The 15904-nt window shown below is 52.9% G+C and overlaps 3 protein-coding genes across 17 annotated transcripts; 1 reads left to right on the forward strand and 2 right to left on the reverse strand.

Annotated features, from left to right (window-relative positions):
• Nucleotides 1-672: 672 nt before the first annotated feature.
• On the reverse strand, nt 673-2741 carry LRRN4CL (LRRN4 C-terminal like). The gene is made up of 2 exons (XM_027089867.1): nt 2633-2741; nt 673-2086 (listed from the first exon to the last, which is right to left on the reverse strand). The coding sequence occupies exon 2, from the start codon at nt 2079-2081 to the stop codon at nt 1392-1394; it is 690 nt and encodes a 229-aa protein (XP_026945668.1). The 5' UTR covers nt 2082-2086; nt 2633-2741; the 3' UTR covers nt 673-1391.
• A 706-nt stretch (nt 2742-3447) lies between these two features.
• On the reverse strand, nt 3448-15491 carry BSCL2 (BSCL2 lipid droplet biogenesis associated, seipin). 14 transcript variants are annotated; one of them, XM_027089856.1, is made up of 13 exons: nt 15139-15467; nt 14450-14536; nt 13087-13308; nt 11262-11578; nt 9328-9409; nt 6302-6445; nt 5360-5494; nt 5075-5172; nt 4471-4612; nt 4262-4328; nt 4002-4082; nt 3826-3906; nt 3448-3682 (listed from the first exon to the last, which is right to left on the reverse strand). In XM_027089856.1, the coding sequence occupies exons 2-13, from the start codon at nt 14474-14476 to the stop codon at nt 3540-3542; spliced, it is 1539 nt and encodes a 512-aa protein (XP_026945657.1). In that variant the 5' UTR covers nt 14477-14536; nt 15139-15467; the 3' UTR covers nt 3448-3539. The 14 variants fall into 14 exon arrangements, with proteins under 14 accessions (XP_026945657.1, XP_026945660.1, XP_026945651.1 ...); XM_027089850.1 differs by having other exon boundaries at nt 3477-3682; nt 4002-4091; nt 6302-6466; nt 15139-15471; XM_027089853.1 differs by having other exon boundaries at nt 3477-3682; nt 6302-6466; nt 15139-15470.
• GNG3 (G protein subunit gamma 3) lies at nt 12325-15193 on the forward strand. Of its 2 annotated transcripts, XM_027089871.1 has the most exons (4): nt 12604-12713; nt 13696-13896; nt 14295-14394; nt 14670-15193. In XM_027089871.1, the coding sequence occupies exons 3-4, from the start codon at nt 14296-14298 to the stop codon at nt 14796-14798; spliced, it is 228 nt and encodes a 75-aa protein (XP_026945672.1). In that variant the 5' UTR covers nt 12604-12713; nt 13696-13896; nt 14295; the 3' UTR covers nt 14799-15193. The 2 variants fall into 2 exon arrangements, with proteins under 2 accessions (XP_026945671.1, XP_026945672.1); XM_027089870.1 differs by having other exon boundaries at nt 12325-12713; nt 13696-14394.
• Nucleotides 15492-15904: the final 413 nt, after the last annotated feature.

The following is a 15904-nucleotide window of genomic DNA, read 5'->3' on the forward strand; positions in this document are numbered from 1 at the left end:
TGTAAATGAATAAATGCTGAGAAATACAGGAATCAGATTAAAAAGACAAAGTATTCATGGCAATGTGGTGAGTGTATTCAAAATAACAAATGTGTTCTAAATTTATTCTAGAGTTCCAATAATAGAAGAATGATTAAATTGTATAGTACTACTTCTCTCACCTACTTCCAAGTAAGTACCCTATGGAAGTACACAAACACGTGAGGATACACAAACACATCCTGCTATGGAGGATGTCCATAGCAAACGCTGAAGACAAATGTTCTAACAAAGAGCCAAGGCTCTTGCCAGTTAAGGAGCATCCTCCAGTGGAAAGTTATGCCTTTCACATAACTAAGGAGGCTGTGATTTACCAACAGGGAACATTGTCCATGATATATTGAATGAAAAAAATATATTTGCATTGCTTAGAGAAAAATTTGCTCTGCTACAGGCAATTACCTCTTGAGGAGGAGGGGAACTTTCATTTTATCCTCTTCAGTACTGAAATTTGTATGTGTTACTTTTATAATTTGAGAAAAGGTTATAAGATCAGTAAAAGTGAGGAATAAACTGTGTAGCAACTTCGACTTTTCTACATCCAGTTAATTTAAAAACTCGAAAGTATGTATACTACTCCGAAAAATCGGTGTGTGGACGAGGAACTGAAAAGGATCATGAAAATTGAAAATGTTTTCCTTTTACATCTCCTTTAATGTTGTTACAGTGAATATACAATAAACACAAATGCGGGAGGGGGAATCCTTTGCTATTATTGTATTATTATTATTATAATTTTACTAGCAAAACCGCAAGCTTGTCTCAGACAGCAGCTTGGGCAGTCCTTCTCTTCTCCACCCCATGTCAGTCATTTATTTCCACCCGCCTCAGACACAGGTAGATTCTAACTCAGTGCGCATCCTCACTATCTAAACAAAAAGGCAGAAGGAGAAGGAGTGGTCTCTAGCCCCAAACTCCCATCCCGCAGCAGCTTATTCTCAAAACCCCACGGAAGCCACCCATAGTGGCAGGGCCCTTTTGAGGCTGTACGACAGAAGTAGACTAACCGTAGCCAACGGGCCGAATCTGGCCAGGGCCTGACTTGTAAGGCCCAAGAGCTAAGAATGATGTTTACATTTTTAAATGGTTACATGGTTGTGTAAGAACTACATGATATCTTCGATTTTATCCCCTGGAACCACAAAGCCTAAATTATTCTGGTCCCTTAAGAAAAAATTTGCTGACCTTCTCTACTCCTAAACCTAAGCTCGGGGCAGAGTGTAAAGTCTGGGGCCTGAACCGACTCAGTGGGGGCCCAGCGCCCGGCCTTCCATCCCGCCGTCTGTCGGGGGCCACCACCTCCCCCGGAGCGGCGCCGGGCTTAGCTTGGCCGGAGAGGCCCCCGGTCGGCCTCAGAGTCCCGCGCCGCTCGGGCGGCCTCGGCGGGGGCAGCCCCAGCGCTCGCGCAGGCAGAAGTGCCAGACCAGGGCGGAGCAGCTGAGCAGGGCCAGCGCCGAGCCCACGCCCACGGCCCCATGCAGCAGCGTGAGTGGCCTCGGCAGCACAGTCAGCCGGCCGCAGGGCCCGAAGGCGGGGCCGCCCGCGCCGTCGAGGCCCTCGGCCCCGGGCACGCTGCTCTCCCCGGCCGCGTTGGCGGCCACCACGCAGACGACGTATGCGCCCCCGGGCTTCAGGCCCTTCAGCTCCGCTCGGCGGACCGTCGAGTTGAGGGGAGGCCCCTTCTGCGGAGCCCCGGCGCCTTCCCAAAGCAGCAGCCAGTACTGGTGGACCGGGGAGAAGGGGGCGCACCAGTGCACCACGGCGCGGCCCGCCTCGGCCTCCATGCGCACTTCCCCCAGGCGTGGCGGGTCGGGCGGCTGTGTGGCGCTGGAGAGGCCAGGGCACAGGCACGTCGTCGGGCCGGCCCTCTGCAGCTCCTGGCAGGGCACCTGCAGGTGGCGGCAGCGGTCGTAGTCGCAGGGGACAGCCGGCAGAGGTGTCTCATCTTGCTCCTCTTCCGCGTCTCCCGCCAAGGGCTGCGCTCTGGGAACCAAGGAGAAGGTGACAGCCAGGAGCCACAGAAGGTGGGGATTTCCCGGCATGGGGTCTGGAAGGGAAGGAGGGGGAAGGGTGAAGGCCGGCCAGCCCTCACACCTTGCAGGCCCCCCTCCCTCAACAAAAGCTCTAGAGACAGGGAAACACGACCGAACGGGGACCGAGAGGAGAACAGGAAAGAGGTGGAAATGAGACGGTACACCCCTTTGTCATCCAACTTCTGAACAGCCTATGTGCTTGGTTTTGGGCGAAAAAGAATAAAATGGCGTCTGACCCGACAGAGAGAAGTGTGCGACCAGCAATGCGTGAAGCACGAGAAACAGTTAATGAATAAACTGAGTGCTGAGGGGAGAACAGGAGTAAATGATTTATGCAGTCTGGGGAAGGAAGGTGGGATAGTTCACAGCTGCCACCCAGAGAAACCATCTAAGTAAAATAAGTATCCATCAGTCAGTGACACATGCAGAAACCCAGAAAGGAGATGGAGGTGAGAAAGGAGAAGAGATGGGACACAGAGGCCCTGGAACCCTCCCTCCCCACCTATCAGTCCTTGTCCCTGCCTGCCCCCCACCTCCCTGGCTCACAAGCAGCGCCTTACCAGTGGGTAGGCCTTGATGCAGTGAGTAGCAGGCCGGGGGTCCTAAGAGGTCCCCAGGAGCACAGGCTGCGCAGTCAGGTTTTCTCAGTGTCTTCAATTTCAATTCTGTTTTGGCTCAAAGCTTTTATACCCCTCAACTGTGATGTCACCACCTGGCCCCCCTTCCCCTGCCCCCCTCCCCAGTGAGTGCCAAGAAGAGGGCTGGTCCCTTCAGAGGGCCTGAGTCACGGGGCCAGGGGTGGGGGAAGCCACATGCAGCGGTTTCAGCTGGAGGCCAGGATGCCTGGGTTCTGAAAGAGCAGTGGAATGTGGAAAGCAGCCAGGAGCTGAGAATCCAAAGGCTGAAGTCATGTGAGGGGGTGAGGAGGGGAACACAAAGGACGGGGCCACCTGGCTGGTATCAGAGAGAAAAACAGCTGTGGACAGCACGGGGCCTGGGCTACAAAATGCTGTTTCAGTAAAAAATCATACCACATTCATGGCAGTCATTTCCTGTCTTCTGCCTCCCAATGGACTGAGGAAGGGAGGGGTACGGAGGCCAGAATGATGTATCCCAGCTTTCCAGACCCGCCCTATGCTATCCCCCTCCCCAGAGGGAGATGAGAGTCACGTGGATGGAGTGGGCAGGTTTTCGCTCCTTGGACGTCCTAGGCTGATGAATGGAAACAGCTGTGCCTGAAATAGTCCGGGGTCTGGAGGTCTTCCCCATCGGTAGCCCCTGACAAGACAACCTCCTCCAATGGAGGTGGGGGATGCCTGGGGAACATCACGTTTTCAAATGGCCCTGAATCCAGTTCAGAGTCAGGGAGGCAGCTGGCATGAGAAGAGTTTATTGGGGGAGCCCCGGAAAGGGAAAGGGATGGGGGGGGGGAGAGGGCTGGAGTGTGGGGACTCTGCCCTATTCTCTTCAGGAACTAGAGCAAATGGGGCGCTGTCGGACAGTGCCTGTGGAGGGTTCAGAGCTGCCCACGGTTTCCGGGGCAAGGGCAGGGGCAGAAACAGGCAGGTTGGCCTCCGTCAGCAGAGCTGCATCTTCCCAGGAGCCTGAACCTGGGCCAGGGGAAGGAGAAACGAAATCCCAAATGGGAAATTCCAGACCAGGGGCTCCTGCCCCCACCCAACCCAACGTGGCCTTCTCCCCAGCCACAGGCCAACCCCAGTCCACCCAGGTCCCGCTGCAGAGTGCCCCTCACCGTCACTGGCCTCGGGCTCTAGCTCCTCCTCGCCACTCAGGGGCTGTTGATCTGGTTTCTCCTCCTCAGACAGCTGGCCTTCTGCAGCCCCAGGGGGAGGGCAGAGGTCAGTCTGGAGGAGGCTGAAGGGGAGGGCTGAGAGGAGTCAGGAAGGAGGTCGGGCTGCTGCACCTCACCTGGCTCCGAGGGATCTGCACGGCTCTCACGATCCTCTGTAATGGGTGACAGCTGAGTGGACTCCTCCTGGCCTTGGGGCCCTGTGCCTCCAAAGGGGGTAGAGGACAGGGCAGGGCTAGGGCAGCTGCACCTGGATGGCAGTGCCAATTTCACCCCATTCAGCCTTTGCCTTGACCTTCAGCTTGGTATGTGAGCACCTAAAGCCTCATACTGGACGACACAGGAGCCTCCTCACCCAGCCCCCAGCCATCACCTTTACCTGGCTGATGGGCAGAGATCCTCCGCTGGACTTCCTTGTGGGACCTGTCTCTGTTTCGGATGTTTACCTGTAGCGGGGGAAACTCCTGAGCAGCAAGGACTGCCTTCCCTCACCAGTGATCAGGGCCCTTCAGCCCCAGCCCCCAACATGCTCCTGCCCACTCCCCAAAGAAGGATCGTGACGGGGAGAGGAAAGGGGTCCTTTGCGACCTGCAGAGAGAGGCGGTGTCGGGGCCAGATGCCCCGCCACACCCACTGCATGTAGCTGAACAGCACGATGACGCTGAGGAAGGTGAAGTTGCTGGCGACGCCAACGAAAGCGCAGGTCATCGGGAAGTTGTACAGCAGGTACCTGAAGCAGGAAGCAGAGACAGGAGGGGAGTAGCAGGTACCAGGGAGTACCAGCCTTCTCATTTCCCAGAAGTAACTTCTAGGGCGATTCGCCAGTTTGGCTAGAGCTGGGCTGCATCCCCTGCCTCCCACCCACTGAGCCGACGTGTTCAAGAGAGCAGTTCCCAAAAAAAAAAAAAAAAAAGAGAGCAGTTCTCAACACTGACTGCTCATGACCTTTCCCTGGGGTGCTTTCAAAAGGTCTGACGGCCTGGTATGACCCTAACAAGTCCTGGTCTTGGGGTGGGGCCCAGGCATCAGTGTCTTTTAAAGTTCCCCAGGGACCTGATACGCTGACGTGCAGCCAAGGTTGAGAGTCTGTGGCCTAAGTAAAACCCGTAAAAGCCGGCGCCTCTGCTTAGGACCCTCTTCACTTAAGGACGGCCCTGCGAGAGCTGCCCAGGTCACGGCGGCGCTTCCCCACCTGAGCCCAGTGAAGTGGGCGTGGATGCGGAGGTAGGCTCCATACAGCTGGACGCGCCTGCTGTGGATCTCGATGACGGCTCCAGTGGTCGGCACATACTGCGGGCGGGTGGGCAGTGGTGGCAGCACATCAGGCCAGGATCCTGCCGCTGTCACTCTTACCAGGCCAACCTGAGGCCCGCTTCCAGCCTCTACTGCTGTCCCTCCTGACCGAGCCCAGAAGCTCCTCAGGTAAAATCCTGGGCTCGTGGGGAGGGCTGTGTCCTAGTCCTCCTTCCCCCCTTACCGAGTTCTCCCTGTATTCTGGGTACAGCTCCACCTCCAGGACCTGCTTCTGCTCTGCAAAGCCAAACAGCAGGAGGCTAGAGAAGACCAGCGTGTCAAGCATCTGGAGCAGGTTTGAACGGTAATGCAGCATCACCTGCCAGGGCCAGGAGGGAGAGGCTGGGGACGGGGGCCCGCCCCTCCACCACCCCTGAGCAGGCCAGGAAGGCTGCTGCTTCCCCGGTCCCTGCTCCCTCACTTTCACTTCCTACCACGCCCCCAAAACCCAAGTCTTGACCCAACCGTCACAAACACTTGAATGACATCCCTGCCCTGCCCTAGCCGGCCGCGTGTCCCTATTCCAATACAACAAAGCCCCCTTTTCTAAGAAACCCTCCTAGGTGAAGCCCCACACTGACTCTGATCTACCTTCCCCCCAGATGGTTCTATAATCCAGAACAGACTGTATGTTCCAGTGTACCATCTGAAGCTTTTCCTCCATGTGGACATTCAGGGATTTGCTTCATGATATGGTTCTGTTGATAACTAAGAATGGAGTCTAACATTTACTGAACACCCACTATTTCCTCATTGAATCCAAACTAGTCTTGTTATGAGGGAGTTACTACTATATTCACTTATAGTACTTCATAACTAAGGGGTTAAGTGAATTGCCCCTCAGCTAGCATGTCTCTGAGTGAGGATTCGAGGCCAGGCTTGCCTGGCTCCACAGAAGCCCCCGTTTTCAGGGTGGCTCTGCTCTTCAGACTTTACCCCAAAGCTGGCCATGCTCATCAGATGTTAGGGGGTGTTTGTCTGGTGTGGTAAACTGACACCTCTTGCCTATCCTGATGTGTCTGTGACTTCAGAGCTGGGATGTTTTCTCCTGAAGCCCTACCCAGACAGTCTGACATCTGTCATCGTTCTCCACACCCTCCTAGACAGGCCAGGAAGGAACACTCACGGAGCGGGAAGAGGTGGAGATGATTCGGCCGCCTCTGGTGTAGCATGAAATGGTGACCAAGAACATGCCCAAATCTTGATTCACAGGAGACTCTGGCAGCTCCAGCTCTAAGGTAACGCGGTACGGCTGTCCATACATCAGCACCTGCCCAAGGTAGCCCCATCTCTTTAAAAAAATTTTTTTTAAATTGCGCTGCCCCTGTACCACCTCCCCCCCTTCCCCTCGAAACACTCTGCCACAACCCTCCGCTCTCAAAACAGGCCTCTCAATCTCTCTGGTCCCAAGAAAGTGCTGCCCCCTTCTGGTGGCTGGATCCCTCCCACTTCTGAGATCTTCAGTATCCTGTCTGCTCTACCGAATCGCTCTATTCGAAAAAGGCTGTGTCACATTTCTCTTCCAAAAGTGAACCGTCACGTTGCCAACTGGGCCATCTGTGACTCAGGTCTCTCTGTCCCCGTGAGGCCATCCCCCCGGACCCAGCCTACCTTCACTTACATTATTAATTAACCGAGTGCCAGAAGTGCTCACCATCTCCCTAGCCAGCTGTCGCACAGTCACTGTCACTCAAGACCATCTTACGTCATTCTGGGTCCTTTATCTTGGTTCTGTTGGTAGAACCCTGAGACTCACACAGGAAGGCTTCTTCACTGGGATTAACCTCAAGAGGTTGAAGATGTGCCACCAAACATACCCTAGTTTTCCTGACTGTTCCTATGTTCCTCAAATCCTACATTCAGCTATGCTTGTCCTACGTGTGACCCCCTCAGGGTGATACATAAGGATCACAGCGGTGATGGTAAAGCTTCTGGTTTTAACCAAAGAGGGAGTGGATTAAAAAAAAAAAGAAGTTGAAAAAAACTTTCCCCTAACCCTAATAGTGTACTAGCTCCAAAATCTAGATATGGCTATGAGGGTACTTTGAGCATTTTATCCGTAGGGTAATAGCTGATAAACCACTGATCGAAGTCTTTCTTTATACAGATTCTTATTTTCGGTCTGAATTACGTCTTGACAAAAATGGATTCCAAGAGATTCCTACCCGCCTGTAGAGGCCAGATGAATCTAAGCCAGTTGCTTCACTGAATTCTTTGAAACATTAAAATAGGTAGTTCTCTGAGTGGGCAGGACGGAAACGGGGAGGGACTGCTAGGTAGTGGGTATGGGTTTCTTTCTGCGGTGATGAACATGTTCTAAAATTGATTGTGGTGATGGTTGCTCATCTCTGAATATACTAAAAACGACTGAACTGTACATTTTGAAGGGCGACTTGTACACTATGTGAATTATACCTCAATAAAGATTTATATATATATATTTTTTTTAAACCAGTAATTATGTCATCTCCTCCAAGGGCATCCACAAAATCTAATACCAGAATCTTGTGAATGAGTCCTGCCTTTGTTCGCATGTGTCTGCCTGATGGGCAGGTTCTCCCTCTCCTCCGTTCCCACGCAGCATTCACCCTTCCTTAAAAGGCCCACTTTGAGCCTCACCATCTCCATAGTCTCACACCTGTCTAATTCTTCACAAACTCTTCTGAAATGCAGAATCTGCATCTTTGCTACTTAATGCAATGTATAGATTTCTGTCAATCCTGTGAGCTCCTTGAAAGCAGGACCACATCTTCTATTTCTAAACAAGGTGTTACACACAGAGAAGACCCATTATTTCATGCATTCACTCAAAAATGCTCACTAGAAATGAATGAAATGATCAATCTGGCCTCACCCTTCATCCTTCCATTCCTTCCTCATCCAGCAGCCTGGTACCCGATTGTTTTAGGCTCCTTGCGTCACCAACCATTATGATCTACTATGGGCAGCCACACAAATGCATGCAGCATCCCAGGTGCAAATGTACTGTGGCTTTGTTTCTATTCCCCTCTCAATATATTCCATTTATTATTATTATTAAGCCACAAAAACACATTGAACCAATGTTTTTACAGAACATTCTATAATAATCTCCAAGTTACTTTCCTGAGTAGCAGAACTAAAATGATAATCCTGTCTTGCAATGCCCAACATTCCACTTCACCAGTTTTTTTTTTTTTTTTGGCCACACTGTGAAGCTGCCCCAGGGATTGAACCTGGACTCTCGGCAGTCAAAGTGTGGAGTCCTAACGACTGGACCGCCAGGGAATTCCCTTCCCCACTTCACCACTTTGAAATCTCCATTTGGGATCCACTCATCCCACCTGGTAAGCTTTCTGGATAGTGTTACCCTGGCAGTAAACTGGAAGATGTCACAGGAGACAGGATACACAGTCTCCTAGGTTATTTGTATTGTCAACCCCAGGGGGCCCCAGACTCTACAGCTTACACTCCTCCCTTCAGAGTGACCATTTATTTCTATCCTGTGTTTATCTTTAGGTCAGTATCCTCCCAAGTACAATTTTTGAAAAATCATTTTCAAATGGTGTTTAAACTCTTAATAAGTCTGATTTCTGATGACTTTTTATTACATTGCTGACAACTCAGAAAACTCTCGTGATCAGAAATGCTCCTGATCCTCCAGGATCCTTCTGAAGTGTTCTGGGATCCTACCCTTTTTCAGAGCCTCCAGCAGCTTGCCTAATAGAGAAGGATGCATTCCCATTCTGCATTCCCCAGGGTTTCCAGGTTTGTTGAAGGCATACTGGCATTTGGCCAGTCCTCTGGCACAGTACCCTTTGTAATGGCAGGTTACACATATCTGTCAACGGTTTCATAATTTAACATACTTTCAAAACTCTTGGGTGGATCCCATCCTAGTTCTGTGAGATAGCTGATCTGTTAATTTAGGTTCATTTAGATCTAAAATACACCTTATCTAGTAGATATGGCCTGGCTGAAACAATTTAAGAAGGAGGAAAGAATAATCCACACAATTCATTTGGACTTTAATTTTTCTTTAACTTCCCTTTTCCCTGAAAGCCTTCCTTTTAGTCTCTATTACTCGGTCCCTGACATCCAGGTCTTCCTCAAGCCTTCCTGTTTCAAGTCATCAAAGCTCTAATGAAACCTCTCTTCAGCTCCCATACTCACCCGATCACGTCCACCCTTAGCCAGTGAGACATTGGCAACAGGGAAGGAGCAGAGTAAGGAGGCGGAGGAATCACAGTCGGTCCTAAATGAGAATGGGGATGATACTCTGCTAAGTTACAGAGTCTGCCTTACTTGTCCACACACCTCCTTGGCCCCTAGGGCTCCCTTTCCTATCCCCCATCCCTTCTCCCAGAATGGGCACGCTTCTCTGTTATAGAGACAGACGGAGAAGAAATGCAGCCAGGAGATTCAAGACAACAGACTGAGTCTTTAATTCTCTTCCTGCTACTTCCATTTATTTCCTTTCATTAGAGCAGACATTCTTAAATGGGAACCTAGGGACACTTAGTTGAATAGTTTCGGACTTAAGTCTTTCTAAAGACTCACCTGGGGAGCTGATAAAAATGCAAATCCCTGGGTCCCACTCCTCCGAATTCTGATTTAGGAATTCTGGTCTGGGGCCTAGTTTGAGAAAACTCCTCCAAAGGGAGCCACAGATGATCTTTAAGAGGCTCACGAACCCTTTGAATTGTAGGCAAAATTGCACATGGGCATATATATAGGTTTTTATGGCAGGAAGGGCCATAGCTTTCATAAGCTGAACCTGGGCCAGGGGCCAGGCCATCATGCCTCTTAAAAGTTTAAGCAGGGCTTCCCTGGTGGCGCAGTGGTTAGGAGTCCGCCTGCTAATGCAGGGGACACGGGTTCGAGCCCTGGTCCGGGAGGATCCCACATGCCGCGGAGCAACTGAGCCCGTGTGCCACAACTCCTGAGCCTGCGCTCTTGAGCCTGTAAGCCACAACTACTGAAGCCCGTGTGCCACAACTACTGAGGCTTGCGTGCCTAGATCCTGTGCTCCACAACAAGAGAAGCCACTGCAGTGGAAAGCCCTCGCACCGCAACGAAGAGTGGCCCCTGCTCGCTGCAACTAGAGAAAGCCAGCACACAGCAACGGAAGACCCAACGCAGCCAATAAATAAATTAATTAATTAAATAAAATAAAATAAATAAAAGTTTAAGCAGCTCTGCCTTAGAAATTACAGCTCATGACCACGGACTCAGGACAGGGAAAAAAAAAAAAAAAACTTTGGACCACTGATAATAGTGCCCTTGTCAGCACCTCTTGATTGGTCCTGTAGTCATTGTTAAAAGAAGGGGAGACGGGCTTCCCTGGTGGCGCAGTGGTTGAGAGTCCGCCTGCCAATGCAGGGGACGCGGGTTCGTGCCCCGGTCCGGGAAGATCCCACATGCCGCGGAGTGGCTGGGCCCGTGAGCCATGGCCGCTGAGCCTACGCGTCCAGAGCCTGTGCTCCGCAACGGGAGAGGCCACAACGGTGAGAGGCCCGCGTACCGCAAAAAAAAATAAATAAATAAAATAAAAAAGAAGGGGAGGGAATTTGGCAGGGTCTGTAAAATGGGAAGGAATTGAGGCCCCAGGCAAGAAGTAGGGAAGTAGGACTCTGGGAGTTTATGCACCCAGACACCCTGTGTTTCCATAAATTCTCTTGCAGCAGACTATCCGGGAGTGGGAAGAAGTCATGTAAGAGGCAAACTACTGCTTTCCTAATACCTCCTCTACTGAAGGCCAGATTAGTTCTGAGATGACCCAAGGGGTTGGGTTGGCTCAAAAGTCTACAGTGGCCCTGAGAGAGGTCTGATCCAGCCTAAATTGAACTGACCCTCATAATGACAACCTAGGAGAGGGATTTTTTTTTTCTTCTTTTTAACCAGATTCCAGTAACCAGAGACAGGACTAGGACCCTAGAGCTCTACAAGCCCAGACCTGCCCCAACCTTGGGCTATAAATCAGTATAAGCACACTGGGCTCAAGTGTCCTCCTCCGTAAATAAGGGGGTTGACCTGAATAAGCTCCAAGGGTCCTTGCAGCAATTCTCTCACTGGACTCCTCTACTTTGACAGAAGACCCCTCTCACCTGTAGTAGAAATGCACGGGGCTGAGGTGGCTGACTGTCGGCATGTAGGAATAGTAGAAGGAGCCATAGAGGAAGACAGACACCCAGAGCAGGAGTAGGATGGTACAGAAGAGCACCCCGAACTGCAGGAGCAGCTTGCGGGCACGGCCTGCCAGGACGTGGCCCATCTCCTGGGCCCACAGTAAGGCAGGTACTGGTGGGTCATTGACCATGATGGGGAGTGCAGGGGGTCTGGCCCCGGGTTCAGGCCTTGAGTTCCTAGGTGCTCTGCCACCTGGACGCCACCCCTGGCCATGGGATGAAGCAGCTGGTGGTTCCTGGAAAAAGACAGAGAAGGGGAAAGAATGGCTCTTTTCACGGGGGAGGTGGGGACAAAAAGGACAAGCTTACCGGACTGGCTTTGAGGAACCAGAGATAGCAAGACATAGCAAAGTCTTTGTTTCATATGGCCTTTCTCCAATTGATTGCGTTTCTCAGCCAATTATCCCTTCCTTTCCTCCACTGTGCTCTCTCCACCACCTGTGCTAGAGTTCCTCAGCTGAACCCATCCTCGGGTCACCTGATTCTGGGACAGCCACCTTGACGGGCATTCATAGTAATACGTAACATACAGAGGATGAGCACCTTAAAATTCTTCCAAGGCGGTTTTACACACACGATGACACGATTCCACACTGCGAGATGGCTGCACGGAGAGCACGCGCGACTTGCCTAAGGTCGCACAGCCGGACTCAAAGCCAGCAACCTCAGCGCAGCCACAATTCCCTACCGAGCTTCTCCTCTCCTCCTGGAGCTGCAGTCGCTCTCAGACAGGGCCGCGCCCCACTCCGGGCAGGGCGTCCTACAGCCAACGGCCGCTCCCCGCCAGCTCCCTCTGGCTCGGCGGTGGACGCAGCGCCCGGAGCCCCCACCCAACCGCAGCAACATAGAAACTTGCCAGCGGGCCGCCACAGGGATACAGACTCACCAGCCGCGCACTGCCCGGGCAACCGCGAGAAGGCACTTCCGCCTCCCGGGGAAGTCCCTCCCCCTCCCGGGGAAGTCCCTCCCCCTTTCGCCGGCCCCCTTTGTAGCACTGGGGGCGGGGCTCGTCTGGGGCGGGGCCCGGCACAGGGGGCGGGGCCTTCCGGGCCGCCAAGTTCCTACCTCCTCGCGCCCGGCACTGTCCGTTCCTGCGGTCCGTTACCCTCCGGATACCAAAACCAAAGGGGACAGGCGCCTCCCTCCAGGCCCCAAGATATGCTCCAGATATGAGTCAGCAGGATCCCTCAGCCCGCCCCTCGAGGCCGCAATCACGGCCCTCCGCCCACACCTTCACTATCCGCCATTTAACCCCCGAAGAGGGGGAGAGGCGGGCATCCAGCTGGCGCTGATTTTCATTGCCCACAGCTCCTTGGATCCGTGGGCTTCCAAGGCAGAGAGCATTCGCCCCGAGAACGTTGCAATCTGCGGGTACCTGTACATCTTGCGCGTTGCGCCAGCGGGCTGGCTGTCCCCTATTCACAAGAGCGGTAGCATTTCAGGCCCGTGTTTTGTCTCCAGCTTTTACGATGCGTGATCGACCTCCTCCGACCCTAACTAGACTTTCCCTCAGAGTCCCCACAGCGCATTATCTAGACTAGATTTTGGCGGGTGGCATTTCTATTTTGTATATGTCTATTCACCCCAAATAAGATCCCTCAGAAGGATCAGTGTTGTGTACATCTTTGCGTACATCTCACAGCACCAAGCACAACACTGCAGACGTGGGAGGCAATCTCAAGCCAATACACACACACAGGAAGCCCATCTATTTCCAGAAACACCCACCGACTCTCCCCTCTACCTCGTCTTTGTCCGATTCTTTGATCTGATCTCTGCATGCCACTCTTTCCCCAGCTGCTCCTTCTTCTCTTTGGTCTGCCATTTCTTTAGACATCTTCCTGATGGACCTCGCTGCCCCTGGATCTTCTGCTCGAGTACTTGTAGCTAGAACGTTAAAGTGGTGATCTAGAAGCTGATACCTGTAGCTCATCACATTTTCCAGGATATGGGGAATGGAGGGTCCCTGGGAGAGAAGTGAAGATTCAGGTGTTAAATGCTGTGTCAGAGTAGAGGGAGGAGGGATGGAGGGGGCGACTGCCCAGCTGATGTCAGATTTTCAAATGAGCAGGGTCTCACGCAGTCAGTACTGACTCCACTGCAGGGGCTGTCACAGGTCCAGACCACCCCATTTGAGGGGGGACTCTACCTGGGACTCAGCTACTTCCAGCTCCTTTGGGGAGGTCTCTAGCCCAGACTCTGAATGCCTGCAATGGGGGAGGGGCAGGTAGTGAGACAGTAACAGTGGGGGCGTGCACAGGGGCTGCAGGCAGCAGCCAGGCTCCCCCACTGGCCAGACAGTTGGTATGTGCCAGGATCTGAGCAGCTCCTTCTAGCATCCTTCATCTTTCAGGTAACAGCCAGTGCTGGAGCTGCAAAAACTGGGACCAGCCCTCCACTGGCCTCTGACTTGACCCTCCCCAGTGGCCTTGTGCTGCTGCGTCAGATATTTTCAGCTGCAACTCCCTGCAAGGTGGGGCACCCATCTCAGGCAGAAGGTTTTGGTGCACCCCACGATCCTTCTCCCCAGGACTGTCGCTGCCCGTGGCCTCAGGTGAGTAGCGAGCATCCTGCTTTTCTCCCTTTGGGGCTCAAGGGGGCAGGTGGGGGTTCAGTACTCTCCTCATTAGGGCGGGCCTCTTTCTAGTTGTGGTTTTCAGAGCTGGGAACACACATAACTTGAGGGCTCGGAAGCCTTAAATCATTTATATGTTTAATGATCTGTGGCCCAGGCCATGTAGGAGTTTGGGGAGTATCTCATCCCACTTCTCCATTTCCTTAGCTGAGGAAGACAGGAATGGGAAAGACCACGGAGGTTGGGGATAAGAGGGGAATAAAATATTGGGGCATATGACCCGGCCTTGTAAAGGTTGATGAGGAGTAAGCACAGAGGGGGGCCTTCAGCTGAGATTGTGCAGGGCCCCCTATCATGCTCTCAGCTCTCTTCTTCAGGATGAAAGGGGAGACCCCTGTGAACAGCACTATGAGTATTGGGCAAGCCCGCAAGATGGTGGAACAGCTTAAGATTGAAGCCAGCTTGTGCCGGATAAAGGTGGGTGGGGCCCTGGATCCCATTAGTTGGCAGCCTGTATCGCAGGTTCCCAAACCTCAGGATAAGAGATGCTTTCTTTCATTGACTCCTTGAGATCACAGGAGGAGTCTTGGGATCTGTAAGGAGAGCTGGCCCCAGGTCTCTGTGGGTGATGAGGGAAGAGAAGACTGTCTTAAGGAGCTCTAGAGACGGCAAAAGATTTTCCATTTGGGGAGGGAGGCTGCAGTCCATTTCAGGGTTTCTGGCTAACAGTTCCCCTCCTGGCTGTGCCCCAGGTGTCCAAGGCAGCAGCAGACCTGATGACTTATTGTGATGCCCACGCCTGTGAGGATCCCCTCATCACCCCTGTGCCCACTTCGGAGAACCCTTTCCGGGAGAAGAAATTCTTCTGTGCCCTCCTCTGAGCTGCCCTGTCCCTCCTCACAACTCTTCACCTTTCCCTCTCCCGGGCCCTTCCTCATTTATGTCAGGAACTGTGGTGAGCCCACTAGGGTCCCTGCATCCCATCCGTAGCCCTTTCCCAACCCTGTGAGGTTAGCTGAAGCACAAGGCCCTCCCTCACCTATCTGCCGACCCCATTTCCTCGCCCACTGAGGCGGACCCAAAGCACCCCGTGACTCGGGGCACCCTTAGCTCCACCCACAGAAGGGCTGTCAGACTCTGCCAGCGTCCTGCCCGCTTCCCTCTGTGACCCGCTCAGACAATGGAGAGAGGGATGGGCTGGGTGCTGGCTCTCAGTCTCACCTGGAACTATTGGAAGTGTAAAGCCATTTGAAGAATAAAGTCATCCAGAGTCTCAGAGGACAGTTCCTGTGTTACCGTTCTTGGGGGATAGGATCATCAGTCAATAGATTGGGGAGTGGGTGCGGCAGGTGGAAAAGCTTGCCATAACCAGGGAACAGGGCCAGTCAAAGCGGGTTAGACATTGTCTAGGGTCGGAGATCCACCGGGTTAGGGTGGATGGCGGGCATGAGAGAACGTCTCAAGTGGAAGAATTAAGTTACAGACAGACACTCAGAGGCTACGGAGAGCATACATACACACACACACACACACACACACGAGTGCAATGAAGACAAGTGAAAATGAAAACAGACCTAACGGGGTGGACTTAGGGAGGGCCTCCGAAGGGCACTCGCAGACAGGAGGTACCCAGTGAGAGGGGAGGAGCTTGGTTCCAGTTCCTGGGAAGGGGCCATTTTACTTCTAAGATGGCGACGCCCACAGCAAGTCTCCGTTCAAGATGGCCGCCGCCAAGGGGATCCGCACCAATATGGCCGCCGCATGTCACAGCGTTTTACCGTACAGGGCTTCTCGGCTGGGCCCATACTTAAAATGGCGGCCCCAGGCATCCAGAGTTCTCAATATGGTCCCTTCCGTGCTCATCTGTCTCAAAATGGCTGCTCCTTCCCTCGTCAACTCGATACCCACTCCTACCCACCCCGGAGGCCGGAAGCCGACGTCCACCCGATCCAGGTGAAGGCACACTGGTGGCTATAGCCAAGGATCA

Source organism: Aethalodelphis obliquidens, unplaced genomic scaffold (assembly GCF_003676395.1).
Source record: "Aethalodelphis obliquidens isolate GAN/ISIS:26980383/991018 unplaced genomic scaffold, ASM367639v1 scaffold69, whole genome shotgun sequence".
Classification (NCBI taxonomy): domain Eukaryota; kingdom Metazoa; phylum Chordata; class Mammalia; order Artiodactyla; family Delphinidae; genus Aethalodelphis; species Aethalodelphis obliquidens.